Source organism: Mustela erminea, chromosome 14 (genome assembly GCF_009829155.1).
Source record: "Mustela erminea isolate mMusErm1 chromosome 14, mMusErm1.Pri, whole genome shotgun sequence".
Classification (NCBI taxonomy): Eukaryota; Metazoa; Chordata; class Mammalia; order Carnivora; family Mustelidae; genus Mustela; species Mustela erminea.
The window spans coordinates 53,066,650-53,084,855 of NC_045627.1; the positions used below are offsets into that span (position 1 = coordinate 53,066,650).

An 18,206-nucleotide genomic window follows, 5' to 3' on the forward strand; every position below is an offset into this window, starting at 1 on the left:
ATTCATATGCCTATTAGGGACTCCATTCTTTCACCCCATCCTCCATTCTCTTCTTCCATGAATGGGTTGTAATGGGTAGATATGTAAAAGAGAAAAAGAAAAATTAACATCTGTTTATCTGATGTGGCATTTAAAAAATTCTACTACATGATTGTTACCTGTAGTCCTGTGTTTATATCCCCATAATAGAGTATGAATTCCTTACTGGTTGGGATGATTTTTTTTTCCCCCAGGCTAGAACTTTAATTGGGGAAAGGAGGGCAATACAGAGAGGACCCACAAAGGAGGGAAATACCTGGAAACCATGAGGCCCCCAGACGTGATAGGGGAGTGCAAGTAGAATGGACCTTCAGCTTTGGAGGCAGTACTAGGACTGAGGGCATGTGGAGCAGGGGGTTCTGGGAACTCCTGGGGAGCCAAGCTGCATTCTAGCATCAGGTACAAGGGTCCTGAGAATGGATGATATTTTAGTCATCAACAGAAATCCCTTGTAACATACAGCTATCCAGCTTTGAATGAAGACATACTCAACCTTTTGTAAATGGTAATTGTAATTCTACTCAAATATTTGGATTTTCATTTTAAGAGTATGTTAAAAAAAAAAGTATGCAGTGGCATTTGGAAAAATCTGGGAAAGATTTTCTTTCTTTCTTTCTTTTTTTTAATTCATGGTTTTTTAAAAAAGATTTTATTTATTTATTTCACAGACAGAGATCACAGGTAGGCAGAGAGGCAGGCAGAGAGAGAGGGAAAAGCAGGCTCCCTGCTGAGCAGAGAGCCCAATGCGGAACTCGATCCCAGGACCCCGGGATCATGACCTGAGCCGAAGGCAGAGGCTTTAACCCACTGAGCCACCCAGGTGCCCCTGGGAAAGATTTTCTTGTGTAGACTTCTTCCCAGCACATCTGTTAGAGTTTCTGTAGCTGTGGGATTTTCAGTATGTCTGCTCTAAAACTGGTAAGGCCCCCAGTCCTCCGACAACTACAGTGGTTTGAAAGCTAAATTGTTTCAATAAGTATATAATGCGTGCTTTATTAGAAACATTGTGGTGTAGAGCAATGATAAGAGAGTGGTAGCTTCAAGAATGTTCTTGTATGTGGCAGATAAGTGAGAAGAAGGCTCCAGGTAGAAAACTGTACCGATGTCTGAGGGCACAGTTTGCTGCTGAGCTGTTATCAGTAGGCCAGGCTAGGACTGGCATTCTAGAGATAATGTAGAAAAGATCTACTAAGTTCTCACACAGTATGCTCTCTTGGGTAACTTTAGTAACCAAGGAAGACCAGTCCTTCTGAAAGACTCAAATAAACGTATAGTAGAGGTCAGAGCAAACCAGATAGCTTGTCTAGGGTATTGGGCAAAATTTGAAGGAGCATTTAAGAATGTTCAAGAGCTGATGAGCCAAGACTTCATCATCAGGGTCCTCAGAACAGTGGCACTGACAGAGAAAAGCCATGAGTGATTGTTGATACAGGCAGGCAGGGTAATGGCTACTTTCCTTTCATATTTTCTGCAGCTTTAGGGACATGTCATTGTAATGGTCTTAAGAACTTGAAGGTCTTCATTGGAATGTCATCAGTGGTGGGGGAGAGTACATGTGTACTGTAATCAAGCCACAACCTCTGTATTCTGTCTCACCTAAGGCTCTCTATCCTGCATTTCATGTGGCATTGTAATATAGACTGAAAATACTCTGGGGAAGTCCAACTTTGATGTAGAGTTTTTTGTTGTTGTTGTTGTTAAGATTTTATTTACTTGAAAGAGAGAGGATAAGGGAGAGCACATGGAGCAAGGGTTAGAGGGAGAAGCAGGCTCCCTGCTGAGCAGAGAGCCTGATGTGGGGCTTGATCCCAGGACCTTGGGATCATGACCTGAGCCGAAGGCAGACAAGTGCTCCTGATGTAGTGTTTTTATGAAAGTTGAAAAGGTTTGCCTGACCAACACCATCTTGCCCTACTTCATTTTTTTTTTTTTAAATGAAGGCCAGGCCCTCCATAATCAGGCCTTTCACCTCAGACACCCCAAAGGAATCAGTTCTTCATGAGATGCTTGGAATATGCTGTGAGTTCATCATCTGTTGTTTCAGCTGTCAGATGAAATGATCTTTGGAGAAAAAAACCTTTACCAGAAAATATGGATGTTTTAAAATCTTGAAGAATGTTTCTTTCAGTGAGAGTTTTAAACCCAGAGCACAAGATACTTGAAAAGAGGAAGTTGAGATAAGGAATAGATGACAGTAGTTAAGAGACAAAAGGAAGAAATAGAATAATAACTCAAAAAATTTGTTATATTTTAGAGTATACAAAAAATCCAGTAGATTGTGACTAAAACGATGAGTATCTCAAAATTGCAGAATTAGTTTATCATGCAGAATTAATATATTATCCAGCAGTCTTTTATGTTTTTCTCATGGTTTGTCATAGAAAAATGTTGAAAACCTTACCTATGATATTTAGGATGTGTTTACCCAAACTTTAGTCTGCTGAAGAGGACATGGAAAATAGAAGAAAACTTGAATGATTCTAGGTTCCAGAATCTTCTCTTGTAGCTTTAGTTTCTTATAAAACTTATAGGCCCTTTTCTAAAAGATTCATTTATTAGAGAGAGAGAGAGTGTGCACATGAGTGGGGAAGGGGCAGAGGGAGAGAGGGAGAGAGCATCCTCAAGCAGACTCCCCACGGAGGTGGACCTCAGTGCATGGGTCACTCTCAAGACCCCTGAGATCATGACCTGAGCCAAAATCAAGAGTTGGCCGGTTAACCAACTGAACCACCCAGGCACCCCATAGGTCGTTCTTATAGCAGAGGTTCTCCTTTTTACATGATACCAGATCATCATTCTTTTTTATTTTATTTTATTTATTTTATTTTTTAAAAGATTTTATTATTTATTTATTTGACAGAGAGAAATCACAAGTAGACGGAGAGGCAGGCAGAGAGAGAGAGAGAGAGAGAACAGGCTCCCTGCTGAGCAGAGAGCCGGATGCGGGACTCTATCCCAGGACCCTGAGATCATGACCCGAGCCGAAGGCAGCGGCTTAACCCACTGAGCCACCCAGGCGCCCTCATCATTCTTTTTTAAAAAGATTTTATTTATTTATTTATTTGGGGAGAGAGGGACAGAGCACAAGCAGAGGGTAGAGGGAGAAGCAGACTCCCCGCTGAGCAGGGAGCCCAATACAGGACTCAATTTCAGGACCCTGGGATCCTGACCTCAGCCTAAGGCAGATGTTTAATCGACTGATCACCCAGGTACCTCTCATGTTTTTATTCTTATAGTGAGGAGTGGAAAGAGGCCCTAAAATGCAGCATAGAATTGTATATGTGTGCAGTCCATCCTGAGAAAGAGTTTTCATAATCTGGTTAAATGCTAATGGAGCCACAGTTCTGCCAACTAACTGCTAATTCTTGGGAAAATTGGTGTCCATAGTGTGCCTTGTGCCATCAATGTGCTGCTGCTGCCAGTATTGTGTCAAACTGCTCGCCCTCTTTTTAATTTGCTCTTAAAACCCAGTGTTCCAGTAGACCCCTCAGGCCAAAGGATGATGAGCCTGACAGTAACAAGGATTCATTTATCAGCAGATTGAAGCAAATCGGTTGCCTTGGGAGGTGGCTGGAGAACTCTTTGTTCCTGGGAGTGTTGAGGAGAAACAGCCAGAGCTTCAGTATTATACAAGGATTCAGGTTCTGTGTTGGGTTGGAATAGATGACTTTTGTCTCTGTTCATTCTGAGAATCACTGATTTTGATTTTTTTTAAGCATCCTCAGCCATACTTGAGTCTTAATAATCAGTTTGAGGTTCTGTGTTAATTTTAAAAATATACAGGCTAACAAAAGAGGGTTTAATTATGTAAACAGATAGTCCAAGGAGGATGCTTTAAGCTCTAAGTAACAGAACAACCAACCCAACCTGGCTTAAACAATGAAAACTTCACTAACTCATATAAAAGAAGGTCATGCGCTCTGCACAACATCCTAGTGAAGCTTGAGCCAACAAGAAGACATCACAAGCCCTCTGAACACATGGCAGGAAGGAGGGAAAGGCACAGGCACAGGATGTATAGAAGAAGGATGCAGAGTCTATTCTTGAAGAAATACTCATTTCCCTTCAGAATGAAGAGAATTCCCGAGTAAGCTATTATAAGGAGTAAGCTGCTAAGGACCTGGGTTGGATAAAATGATATAATAAAATAAAAGAATGAAAAAAATAATAAAATGGCAGAATGAGGTGAAAAGGGAAGAATACAAAGCCAAGGAGTCACATGAGAACCAGTTTGCAGAACAAATACATTAGAAGTAGCTAGGAACAGAGTAGTCATATCTGGAAAATGAACTTACTGACAGGGCACAAGCTTGAGACAGCTCCAGTAAGTGCAGAAGAAAAGGAAAGAAAGGCTGAAGCAGGTAAAAATGATAGGTGTAGGATTGGATTTCCTGGATGTGGAGCTGAGCTAGAAGGTTTTTTTTTTTTTTTTTTTTTGTTCACGTTCCTCTTGGCATCATGTATTTGGTTGCAGAGATTTGACTACTTTAGATATCACTCATTTGGAAATATGTAAACACGGACAAATTGGTGAAAATGAATGTTCATGTTCTTCCTAGAAGAATACCAATGAGATGAAAGTTATATTTATAGCCTGAGAGACCAGGAAAATTCCCCTTTGAAGCAATTTGTTTCCTGGCATTGATACTGAAACTCCCCTCCCCTACCATGTGATGATTTCCTGTGCTCTGCTGGAACTGGTCTTTTGCTAAATGTAAGTACTGACCTGCTGATCTTAGAGCAAGCACTTTGCTGCTTTTCCTACCACCAGAAACCACTGTGTAGGACAGGTTTTATGGAGAAAAAATTCTTTGTGTGCATATGTCCAATATCTGTGGTTAATCATTTACCTTTCCTACATTTTAAAAAATCTCTTAAGTAAGTCTGGGTGATAGGTTAGCACGAAAGAAGAGCAAACAGATCTACTAACATTTACTGTCATTGACTAGGAAAGTGAACTTTCATTCTTTGCCAGCAAGTATAGGCTTTAGAATCTTTACATTGCAAATTGCTGTGGGGAGTAGACCGTAGAGCAGAAATGGTTTGCTGGAATGGACTTGTCATGAATTATTCATTCACTGTCTAGTTCCTTGGAAATCAGCTGGAGGAAGTAGTTAGTCCAATTTGATCACAGCAGTGGTATGCCAAGGGCTCCAGCAAGCCTTTACAAGTCCAGCTGCGCAGATGTGTGTCTGCTGGCTGCTGTAGGGCGGCAGCTGCTGTGCAGAGGAACCCAGGAACATGCTGCTGGGGAGAGCTGCACTGAGGACTCCCTGATGCATCTTGCTGGAAAATGAAGCTTCAGGTAGGAGATGTGCCCTATCAGCAAGTGGCTGGATTTCTCATTGATTTTAGGGATGCATTAGGCCTTATGGAGTAAATACAGAGAGAACCAGAATTGTTCAAGGACGCCTCACTGTTGAGGTTCTCAACCAGAGAAGCTTAGGGGTTTAATTCCATTTTCAAGGGTGTGCTTTGTAACAAAACTGTTCCTTGAAATTGTGAAAAGTATTCTTAAGCCAAATGAGCATTTAAGTGTATAAATTGTAGCAGATTTCTTTTAATGGTATTCTCCTGCTAGTGTAAAAAGTACCTTTTTTTTTTTTGATGTGATACTGCCCATATAAATTTAAATCAGGGAATTATGGCTTTGGAAAGATTCTGAAAGAGAAAACTTAGTTTTTAATTGGAATGAGCACAGCTGCAGGCTCCATTGCATTTTCCTGAGGAAGTTTTGTTTTCAGAAGGCTCCTTGCTTGGTTCTTTCACTGGAGCATTTATTCTGGGAAGATTTATTTTAGCTTCTTACAGGATAGAAAATGCATAAAGACGGAACAGTAACAATGGCTCTTAGTTCTGTTTGTTGGTAATACCGTGTGTGTGTGTGTGTGTGTGTGTGTGTGTGTGTGTGTGTGTATCTAAACCAGACATGTGATTTCATTTGTCAGGGACATTCTAATGTTGCCATTTGCATGTCTGTCTGATTTTGTATGGATGCTATCTATCTCCGTTAACTTTGCTAAGACTATGAGATGCTCTTGACCTATAAGGGACAAAGATAGTGAAGATGAAAGGAATCAGAGCCTCGTGGCATCTGGGCCAAACTGGATGTATGTATTTCACCATGAAATACTACTTACAGTTTTGAAACTCTTCAGTGAACAGACATGTTGTGAACAGATAACACTCTGAGCTCTGAGACAATCAGGAAAGAAGAACAGTCTCCTTCTGCACCATTTTCTCAAGCTCTACAATAGTAGGAATCTTTATTTTTATTTATTTATTTATTTATTTATTTAAGATTTTACCTATATATCTTAGAGAGCATGAGCAGGGGGAGGAGCAGAGGGAGAGGAGATAAACTCTAGCAGACTCCTAGCCAAGCACAAAGCCTGATGCAGGAGCTTGAATCCCCCGACTCTGAAGTCATGACCAGAGCCAAAACCAAGAGTCAGACACCCATCCAGCAGAGCCACCTAGGCTCCCAAGAGTAGGAATTTTTGTTTTGTTCATTCATCATTTGCAAGGACTTAGAGTGGTACCTGACACATAGTTGGTGGTCAATGAATGTGTTCCCTGAATGAATACATTCTATATTAAAGAAATTGAACACTCTTTCTTATGCAGCACTGTGGGAAGTATTTTCAGTGCTATAGTTTCTATAATAACTTTTATAGCTAATGTATTCTGATTTGTATTGATAAAGATTTTTCAGCTAACCTCAAGAGTCTATGAATTTATTGGATATATAGAGTTTTTAAATGACAGAAATTAAAAATCTGCTTTACTGTTTATATAATTAAGTTTTTAAAATATGAATAAGGAATACAAAGACATTGAATTTTTTTCAGCATAACTATTTCATGTTCAAAAAATAAAAATGAAAATTAATGGAAAACTCCTTTGAAAAAGTTTGTATTGATCAATACATTACTAGGAAGATTATCACTCTACTCATGCAGTTACATTTAACATTTAAAAAATATTAATTAGTCTATGTCAGAGGGTTTTTGGAACTATAAACCCATTTATTCATATCTTCAGGGCTGATTTGAAAACTGTAGTATGTGTAGTGATGAGTAGAACTAAATAGGGCAACATATTTTCCCCCTAGATATATCACATTTGGGAGCTCAGAGGAACCAAAGGGGTCCTCTTTGTTAACTTCTCTGACCCACCCCCTTCCATACAAGCCCTCTTTATAAAGGGCAAAACTGAAGTCCAGAGAGTATAGATGAATGGCCAAGAAAAAATGGTTACTGTTATGGTCTCATGCTTTCTAGTTTCTTGTTACTTCATTATTGTGTTAAAGCTAAAAAAAGTGAAGTGGATAGTCACATTACTGTAAATTTGAACTGTTTTACTGAAGACAGCTATTGATGCATTTTGTATAACTTTAAATAAATTGCATAGTCCATGTGTTGAAATACAGTTTTATAAGCTCCCCCCACCAAATTTTTGTGATACAATTGTTTTTTTCCTGGGTTATAGTTGTAATGACTCAAGTTGTGCTCTAAATTTTATTTCAGATTTGAACTTCTTATAAAGTGTGTGCCATTTTTGTTATTCCTTAAAACTGAGTTTTTCTTTTATTTTTGAGATAGGTGTAGATTACTTCGTAATATTTCTTTCTGCCAATTATATTAGACTGCTTGGGCAGCTGTAACAAAATAGTACGAGTTTGGAGACAGAGATGTCTCTTTCTCTTCCTCTTCTCATAAGGCCACCAGACCTGTTGGGTGAGGGCCATTTATGACCGATTTAACTCTATGTACCTCTTTAAGCCCCATCTCCAAATACAGTCACTTTGGGTGTTAGGGCTTCACCATAGGAACTTTGGTGGTGGCAAGTTCAATCCAGAGCATTGACCAAGGCGATTATTATTATTTTTTAAATTTTTTTATTTACTTATTTGACAGACAGAGATCCCAAGTAGGCAGAGAGGCAGGCAGAGAGAGAGGAAGGGAAGTAGGCTCCCTGCTAAACAGAGAGCCCGATGCGGGGCTCAATCCCAGGACCCTGGGATCATGACCGGAGCCGAAGGCAGAGGCCCCAATCCACTGAGCCACCCAGGTGCCCCGAAGGTGATTATTTTTTAAAGCAAGATTTCTAGTAAGTTTTTTGTTTGTCTATCCTATTTGTAGTTCACTCGCCTTCTTTAAGCTGTAGGTTTATGTCTTTCTATGAACTTGGGAGCATTTCAGCAAATTTTTGTTCAAGTATTTTTCAGCACTGTATTCGTTCTCCTTTTTAGATTTCAGTGATAGGACTGTTAAACCATTTGGTTTTGCTTCACAGGTCCCTGAGATTTTGTCCATATTTTTTAAATCTTTTTTTTTTCTCTCTGTTGTGTAAGATTGAATACTTTTTCTGTCATTGATTTTTTTTTCTTCTTTTATTTCTTTACTTTTGAGTCCATTTTCTGTTTTAAGAATTGTGAATGGTCATTTGAGCTGCAGTCTTTGCCAGATAGTTTCAACACCTCTGTCATCTTACTATTAGTGTAATTTTGTTATTGGTGTCCCTGGCTTTATTTTTAACCTGTTTGTATTTTTATATGTAAAGTATTTTTCTTGTATGTAGCATGTAGTTGTATCTTGCTTTTATCTCCAAATCGAAAACCTCTGTGTTTTAGTTATGGTGTTTAATTCATGTATACCACAAACACACATATACATACATACATATATACATACAAATTGGTTCTGGTACTGATTCCAGTACGAGGAGAGGGGCTTCCTACATAGCACCAGGCAGTTATCAGAACACCAGCAGAGTGTCTGAGAATTCAGCTCAATTCTGATACTGTCTGCTTGGTGATAGCATCTGATCTAGAGATTATGGGTTCAGTTCTTCCAGACTGGCCCCCTTACCTCCACCATTCCCTTCTGATGCCAGTCACAAACCTGGGTTGTTACCTGTGCTTCTGACCAACTGGCTGCAGATTGGAGGTTCTCATGACCCCTTCTTTGGACTTCAGATACCAGTCACAAGTGTAGGTTGTTACCTGTACTTTTGCCCTACCAGCTATAAATCAGGGGTTCTCACAATGCCTGCCCTACTTGGGTTTGATTAATCTGCTACAAATCTCAGAGAAATGTTTAACTTAGTAGATCACCAGTTTATTGTAAAAAGATACAATTTAGGGACAACCTGATAGTTGGAAATGTTGCATAAGGGCAGGGTATAGGGAAAGGGCATAGAGCCCCCATGTCCTCTGCAGGAGCACCACTTTGCCTACATCCCTGCATGTTCACCAACCCCAAAGCCTTTCAAACTCTGTCCTTTGGGTTTTTATGGAGGCTTCATTACATAAGGTATGATTGGTTGATTAAATCATTAGCCATTGGCAATTGATAGGCTTCACCCCCTTTACCGTAAAAGTTCCAACTCTGTAATCACATGGCCTCCCATCCTTAAGTCATTCATTAACGTAACCAACGACACCCTTACCACTCTCAGCTTAGGAAATTCCAAGGGTTTTGGGAACTGTGAGCGGCAAACTATGGATGAAAACCAAATATATATGAGAAATAGATTTTGGTCATCTGAATGACCAAATATACATTTCTTATAAATCATAAAATCACACATACAAAGTTGTAAAAAAATGTTACAGAGACTCTCATGTACCCTTCCCTACTGTCACCCAATGGTAACATCTTACAGAGCTCTAGTGAAATGTCACAATCAGGATGCTGACATTGATATAGTCAAGATATAGAATATTTCCATCACCACAAGGATCCTTCAGTTGCCCTTTATAGCCATATTTACTTCCCTCCTTAACCACTGACAACCGTTAATCTATTCTTTTTTCTGTAGTTTTGTCAACTAAAGAATGTTATATAAATGGAATCATATTTGTGAACTTTTGAGAGTGGCTTTTTAAATTATGAATAATTCTCTTGATATTTCCTGCCTACTGCTGAATGGTGTTCCATGGTATCAATATAGCAGGGCGTTCAAGTATTCACCTCTTGAAAGACTTTGTTTGAACGAAGCTGCTGTAAACACCAATGTACAAGGCTTTTTTTTTTTTTTAATATTTTATTTGAGAGAGAGCCTACATGGGCAGGGAGAGGGGCAGAGGGGGAGGGAGAGGCGCAAGCAGAGTTCAATGGATAGCCTGATTCCCGGGCTCAATCCCATGACCCCGAGATCATGATTAGAGCCGAAATCAAGTGTCAGATGCCAACCAATTGAGCTACCCAGGCATCCTCCAGGTACAAGTTTTTATATGAACATATGTTTTCACTTCTCTGGGATAAATGCCCAGAAGAACAATGGCTATTTCATGTGGTATTTGCATGTTTAATTTTTAGAGAAACTTCCAGTGTTTTTCCACAGTAAATATGTTTATATTCCTGCAAGCAATATACAAATGATCCAGATTCTCTGTATCCTCTGCCAGAATTTGGTGATGTTACTATTTTCTATTTTAGTCATTCTGATAGATGTGTAGTGGTATCTCATTATGGTTTAATTTCTATTTCCCTAATGGCTAATGATGTTGAACGTGTTTTCCTATGATTATTTGCCATCCGCATATCTTCTTATTCGAATGTCTTTACATGTCTTTTGCCCATTTTCTAATCAAATTTTTTGTGCTGTTGAATTTTCAGAATTTATATATATTCTAGATACTAGTCTTTAGTTGGATATGTGGTTTTCAGATATTTTCTCTCAGTCTGTAGCTTTTATTTTCATCCTCTTAATGGAGCAAAAGTTTTAAATTTTAGTTTGATTTACCATTTTTTTTCTTTTCTGCATCAGTCATATTTTAATTAACTAATTAATTATTTATTTTTAAAAGATTTTATTTATTTATTTGACAGACAGATCCCAGGTAGGCAGAGAGGCAGGCATAGAGAGAGAAGGGAGGAAGCAGTCTCCCCGCTAAGCAGAGAGCCCGATGTGGGGCTTGATCCCAGGACCCTGAGATCATGACCTGAGCTGAAGGCAGAGGCTTTAACCCACTGAGCCACCCAGGTGCCCCTGCATCAGTCATATTTTAGATATCAAGTATAAGAACTCTTTACCTAATTCTAAAGATTTGTTTTTGTTTTTTTCTAGAAGTTTTACAGGTTTTTGTCTTGTTTTGTTGCTTATTGTCCGATGACGCCAGCACCATTTGCTGAAGATTCTTTCTCCAAAGTCAGTTTGACCCATTGTGTGGATCTGTTTCTGAATTATCAGTCTTGTTCCATTGATCAGTATGTCTGTTTCTCTGCCAACACCACACAGTTTTACTTACTGTAGCTATTTCATAGGTCTTGAAATCATATAGACTTCTTATTCCCACCTTAATCTTCTTTTATGCAGTTGTTTTAGGTATTCTAATTCTATTACCTCTCCATATAAATTTTAGAATAGTTTCTCTGTATCTACAAAGTAGTTGCTGGGGTTTTGATAGAAATTGAATTAAAACTGTATATCAGGGACGCCTGGGTGGCTCAGTTGGTTAAGCAGCTGCCTTCGGCTCAGGTCATGATCCCAGCGTCCTGGGATCGAGTCCCACATCGGGCTCCTTGCTCCACAGGGAGCCTGCTTCTCCCTCTGACTCTGCCTGCCACTCTCTCTGACTGTGCTTGCGCTCTCTCTCTCTCTGACAAATAAAAAAAAAAAAAAACAAAAAAAAAACAAAAAAAAACACAAAAAACTGTATATCAGTTTGGGGAAGAATTGACAACTTTCCTATATTGAGTCTTCTAATCCATAAACACAGTATATCTCTGTTCATTTAGATCTTCTGTATTTCTTTCATCAGTGTTTTAGTTTTAGCATTCGAGTCTTGTTTTGTTAGATTTGCACTGTAAATAATAATTTTCATGTGCTTTTGTTGGTTGATATATAGACAAATGCAGTTAAGTTTTTTTGTGTTTATTTTGTGCCTTTTACTTTGCTGAACTTACTTATTTTAGGAGTTTTTTGTTGATTAACCAAGGAGATGAAAGATACCTACACTGAAAATTGTAAAACACTGCTGAAAGAAATCAAAGCAGATATAGGTAAATGTAAAGGCATCCTATGTTCGTGTATTAGAAGACTGTTTTTTTTAATTTTTATTTTTTAAAGATTTTTATTTATTTATTTGACAGAAAGAGAGAGCTAGAGACGCAAATAGACAGAGAGGCAGGCAGAGAGAGAGGGGGAAATAGGCTCCCGGCTGAGCAGAGAGCCCCATGCAGGGCTGGATCCCAGGACCTGACCTGAGCTGAAGACAGGCTTAACCCACTGAGCCACCCAGGTGCCCCTGGAAAATTTACTATTGTTAAAAGGTCAGTAGTACCCAAAGTAAAACATTCATCCTAAAATTCATATGGAATCTCAGGGGACCCAAAATAGCAAAATGATATTGTGAAAAAAGGACAGGGTTAGAAGCCTCATACTTCCTGATTTCAGAAGCTACAGTAATCAAAACAGCATGGTATTGGCATAAAGAGAGACATTTAAAGGAGAAGGGAGTTGGGGGAAATTGGAAGCGGGGGTGAACCAACCATGAGAGACTATGGACTCTGAAAAACAATCTGAGAGGTTTGAAGAGGCGGGGGGTGGGAGGTTGGGGGAACCAGGTGGTGGATATTAGAGAGGGCATGGATTGCATGGAGCACTGGGTGTGGTACAAAAATAATGAATACTGTTATGCTGGAAATAAATAAATTAATTAATTAATTTAAAAAAAAGATAGACATTTAGACCAGTGATATAGAGTAGAAAGCCTAGAAATAAACCCTCACATAGATCTCAAATAATTTTCGAGTGCTAAATGATTTAGGAGTGCTAAGAGGATCAGTAGGGAAAGAGTAGTCTTTTCAACAAATGGTGCTGGGAAAAACTAAATATCCACATGCTAAAGAATGAAGTGGGTTTCTTACACTGCATACAAAAGTTAACTCAAAATATGTCAAAGTCCTAACTAAACATGAACTATGTAAAACTCTTGGAAGAAGAAAATACAGGAGGAAAATCTTCATGACATTGGATTGGCAAGGATTTATTGACACTAGAAGCACAGGCAGCAACATAAAAATAAATACACTGGACTATATCAACATTAAAAACTGCATCAACAGAATGAAAAGACAGTCTTTGGATTGGAGAAAGCATTTGCAAATCGTATATCTGATGAGGGGTTAATATTCAGAATATATATAGAACTCCCTACAACTCAACAACAGCAAATAACTTAATGTTCCATTTATTTAGGTCTTTGATTTCTTTCAAAAATACTTTGTAGTTTCAGAGTATGAACTTTGTATTTATCCTGTTAGTGTTATTCCTAAATATATTACCTTTTTTGACAGTATTGTAAAAGAGTTTTCCAAATTTTGTTTTTGGGTTGTTCATTTACGATATATAGAAATGCAAGTTATTTTTGTATATTATTTTCATCCTCAGGATTTTCTGTATACAAGATCATATCATTTGGGGACAAAGTTACTTTTACTTCTTCCTTTCCAAGCTGGATGTCTTTTTTCTTTCTTTCTCTTTCCTAATTATCCTGCCTAGAGTTCTCACTACAATGTTGAATAGAAGATGAAAGAGTGAACAGCTTCACTCATTTGTGGAGCATAACAAATATGGAGGACAAGGGGAGTTAGAGAGGAGAAGGGAGTTGGGGGAAATTGGAAGGGGAGGTGAACCATGTGAGACTACGGACTCTGAAAAACAATCTGAGGGTTTTGAAGGGGCGGGGGGTGGGAGGTCGGGGTACCAGGTGGTGGGTATTATAGAGGGCACGGATTGCATGGAGCACTGGGTGTGGTGCAAAAATAATGAATACTGTTATGCTGAAAAAAAAATTTAAAAAAATTCTTTAAAAAAAAAAAAGAGTGAACAGCTTGTCCTGTTCCCAATCTTAGTGTAAAACCATTCTTTGATCATTAAGTGTGATATTAACTACTGTGGATTTATTATAGATACACTTTATCAGGTACACTCCCCTTTTGTTGAGTGTTTTTATCAGGAAAGGTGTTAGATTTTGTCAAATGTTTATAGTGTATTTTACGCAGTTTTTGATCATATGTCTTATGTTGAGTTTTAGCTATTTCAGTGTTGCATTCCTAGTATAAATGCTACCTAGTCATAGTGTATATCCTTTTTATCTTTTGCTGGATTTGGTTTGCTAGTATTTTGTTGAGAATTCTTGAGTCTGTATTCATAAGGAATATTGGTGTGCAATTTTCTATTCTTGTGATATCTTTGGTCTTTAAAAAAAAAAAGATTTATTTATTTATTTGAGAGAAAGAGAGAATGAGCAGGGGAGAGGGGAAGAGGGAGAGAGTGCAGAGCCCAATGCAGGGCCTGATTCCAGGGCCCCGGGATAATGACCTTCACTGAAATCAAGAGTTGGCCACTCAACTGCCTGAGCCACCCAGGTGCCCTTATTTGTGGGAAGTTTTTAGAAAACTAATTTAATCTGGTTTATTTGGATTTTTTAAATTTCTTTTATTTCTTTTTTTTTTAAATTAATTTATTTATTTTCAGAAAAACAGTATTCATTATTTTTTCACCACACCCAGTGCTCCATGCAATCTGTATCCTCTATAATACCCACCACCTGGTACCCCAACCTCCCATCCTGCCACCACTTCAAACCCCTCAGATTGTTTTTCAGAGTCCATAGTCTCTCATGATTCACCTCCCCTTCCAATTTACCCCAACTCCCTTCTCCTCTCTAACACCCCTTGTCCTCCATGATATTTGTTATGCTTCACAAATAAGTGAAACCATATGATAATTGACTCTCTCTGCTTGACTTTAACTAGGCCCCATGCTCATTGTGAGGCTTGAGCTCATGACCCTAAGAGCAAGAGTCACACACTGTACCAGGTGAGCCAGCCAGGCACCCCCAGATTTTTAATTTCTTCTTAAGTCACTTTTGGTAGTTTGTGTCTATCTCTGCAGGAATTTCCTCTTTTTTTTTTTTTTTAAGATTTTACTAATTTATTTGAAAGAGAGAGAGACAGAGCACAGAGAAGTAGACTCCCTGCTGAGCTGGGATCCCGATGTGAGACTCGATCCCTGGACCTGGAGATCTTGACCTGAGCCAAAGGCAGATGCTTAATGGTCTGAGCCACCCAGGTGGCCCTAGGAATTTCCTCTTTTACTTTTCTATTTTTTTGACATAAAATTATTCACAGTATTCTTTTATAATCCTTTATATTTCTGTAAGGTTGGTAGGACATGCTCTTTTATTCTTAATTTTAATAATTTGAGTTATATTTCATTTTTTACTTAGTGAAGCTACATAAATTTTTTGACTTAAAAAAAAATCTTGTCTCAAAGAGCCAACTTTTGGTTTTGTTGCTTTTTCTCCATCAATCTTCTAGTCCTTATTAACATCTCCTTGTAATCTTTCCCTTTGTTTTCTAATTTAGGTGTGCTTTGCTCTTTTCTTTCGAGTGTCTTATTGTGGAAGTAATTTATTTGAGCTTATTCTTTATATTTATCAGCACTTAACAGCTGTAACTATTTCTCTAAGCACTGTCTTAGCTGCATTGGATAAGTTTGGTATTTTGTGTTTTCATTTTTATTAATTTCACATTTTCTAATTTTCCCTGTGAATTCTTTGACCCAATTGGTTGTTTCTGATTTTATTGTTTAATTTCCATGTATCTGTGAATCTCTTATTTTTCTGTTCTTGATACCTAATTTAACTTTGTTGTGAGAAATCATACTTTGTATTATTTCAATTCTTTTGAATTTCTTTAGGCTTGTTTTATGGTCTACCTTGTAGTGTGTCCTGGAGAATGTTTTATGTACACTTGAGAAGAATGTGTATTCTGTTGTTGGGTTTAGTGTCCTGTAGAGGTCTGTTAGGTCTATCTGGTTTATAGCACTGTTTAGTTCTTTTTTGTTAGTTGTATTCTACCTAGTTGTTCTGTCCACTGTTGAATATATGGTATTGAGATCTGCCAATATTGTTGAATTATCTGGTGTTCACTCAGTTCTGTCAGTTTTTGCTCTCTTATGAGCAATTTTTGGGTCTCTTATGAGGTACATATATGTTTATAATTGTTACATTTTCATGATGGATTGACTGTCTTATAATGAACACCCCTCTTTATCTCTAGTATAATTTTCTTAATTTTGTTTTGTCTGATACTGGTATAGTCTTTTCAACTTTCTTATGGTTATTGTTTTTTGCAATTTTATCTTTTCCTTCTTTTAATTTTAATCCTATTCGTAATTTTCAGTGTAAAGTGTGTTTTCTCTAGACTGTGTGCCCTTGCATTTTGCATTTTTGTCTACTTTGATAAACTCATTTTGATTGGATTGTTAATACTTATTGCTATTAATATGGTTGATTTGTTAGTCATTTCACTTTTTGTTTTTTATATATCTTACATCTCTTTTCTCTATTTCTCCTTTACTGCTTTGTGTTGCATTAAGTGATTAAAGTTATCAACATCGTGTCGGCTCCAGGGTTTAATGTATACATTCTTTTAACACACTCTAACTTCATCATATTAATTAAATTCCATAAGATATAAAATCATGCTTCCTGTATACCTCTATTTCTTCTTTCCCTTTCTTGCTTATTGTTATACATTACACTATATATGTTCCAAACCTAATAATACATTGTTGCAGTTATTAATTTGTCATTTAAATAAGTAAAAAAAGAGCATTTACAGAGTTTGTTCTTTCAAAATTATTTAACATTTCTCATTCTTACTTATTCCTGTGGATTTGTGTTGCCATCTGGTAATGCTTCCTTTGCCAATACAGTTTTGTACCCACTCATCTCTTTTGTTTGTTATTATCAAGTATGTTAACATTTCTTTTTGTTATAGGTCCAAAAATACAATATATACATGTTTTTGTATAATTCCTTTTACAATCACTTAAGAGATAAAAGGACAAGAAATATATATGTGTATACTGTCTTTTATTTTCATGTAATTAGTTTTTCTGGCATTCTTTTTTTTTTTTCACATAGTTTCTAATTATTGCTTGGTGTTACTTGTTCTCAGCCTGAAGAACTTCTCTCTAATATTCCTTTTAACCTGTGTCTACTACTGTTGCATTCTCTCAGTTTTTGTCATTCTTGATAATTTCTTGATATCTTTATTTCACCTTCATTATTGAAGATAGGTTTGCTGGAATAATATTCTTGATTAAAATTCTTTTTCTTTCAGTTCTCTATAAATGTGTCACCCTCCCTCCTCCCCCAGTCTTGTGTCCTCCATGGTTTCAAATGATGAGAAATCAGCTATTAATTGGAGGGGGGGTGGTTGCTGTATATAATTAGTTATTTTTCCCTTGCTGATTTCAAAGCTTTCTCTTTGTCTTTCAGCATGTTAATTTGTTGTGTTTGGATGTGGGTCCCTTTGCTTTTATCCTGCTACAATTTAATTTAGCTTCTTGGTGTGGAGAATGATGTTTTTACTAAATTTTAGGAGTATGCAGCCATTATTTCTTTGAATTTTTTTCTCCTCCTCTCTTCTTTCTCCCTTGTACATTATGGATATATTGGTGTACTTAATCATGTTCCCTGTTTCTCTAAGGCTGAATTTAGTTTTCTTTATTCTTTTTGATCTCTATTCTTCAGATTGCATAATCTGAGGATCCATCTTCATGTTTACAGATTCTTTCCTCTGCCAGGTCAGATCTGCTGTTGAATGACTGTGATGAACTTTTCATTTCAGTTATTGTACTTTTCAGTTCTTCATTTTCCATGTTCACTTTTTATCGTTTCTATTTTTTTATTGCTTTTATCAGTTGGATAAGATACTGGCACCATATCTTCCTTTGTCTCTTTAAGTATGGTTTCATTTAGTTCTGTGAACATATTTATCATAGTTACTTTGAAGCCTTTGTATACTAAAGACAGTTTGTGGGCTCTCTGTAGGGCCTTTTCTTTTACCTCCCTTTTTTCCCATTTGGGTCATGCTTTCCTCTTTCTCTGCATATCTTGTAATTTTTGTACTCAATGCTGTATATTTTAGATAATATTTTTTAGCATCTTTGAATTAAAATTCTTTTACCTCCCTCCACCTCCTGTGGGTTGTTCTTTGTTTAGTAACTTGGCTGGATTTTACAGCAAAATCTGTTTTCCTCACAATATGTAGTCTTTGATTTTGCTTCTCAGAGGGGTAAGCCTTGGGTGTGTGCTTTCTCAAGTTGAGATGACTGTTGGGAGCAGTGGTTTTTGACTG

The 18,206-nt window shown here is 37.5% G+C and overlaps 1 protein-coding gene across 7 annotated transcripts in view; it reads left to right on the plus strand.

Annotated features, from left to right (window-relative positions):
• The window catches only part of MARCHF8 (membrane associated ring-CH-type finger 8), a 125,268-nt gene that overhangs the window by 74,930 nt on the left and 32,132 nt on the right, over window positions 1-18,206 (plus strand). Inside the window, exon 1 of one of the 7 annotated variants that reach the window (XM_032312272.1) lies at window positions 3,810-5,344. The exons of the other annotated variants lie outside the window; for them this stretch is intronic. Coding sequence (XP_032168163.1) covers window positions 5,333-5,344 — 12 coding nt within the window. The 5' untranslated portion in view covers window positions 3,810-5,332. Of the gene's footprint in view, window positions 1-3,809; window positions 5,345-18,206 lie in introns of those variants that run through there. 7 annotated transcript variants of the gene reach the window in all.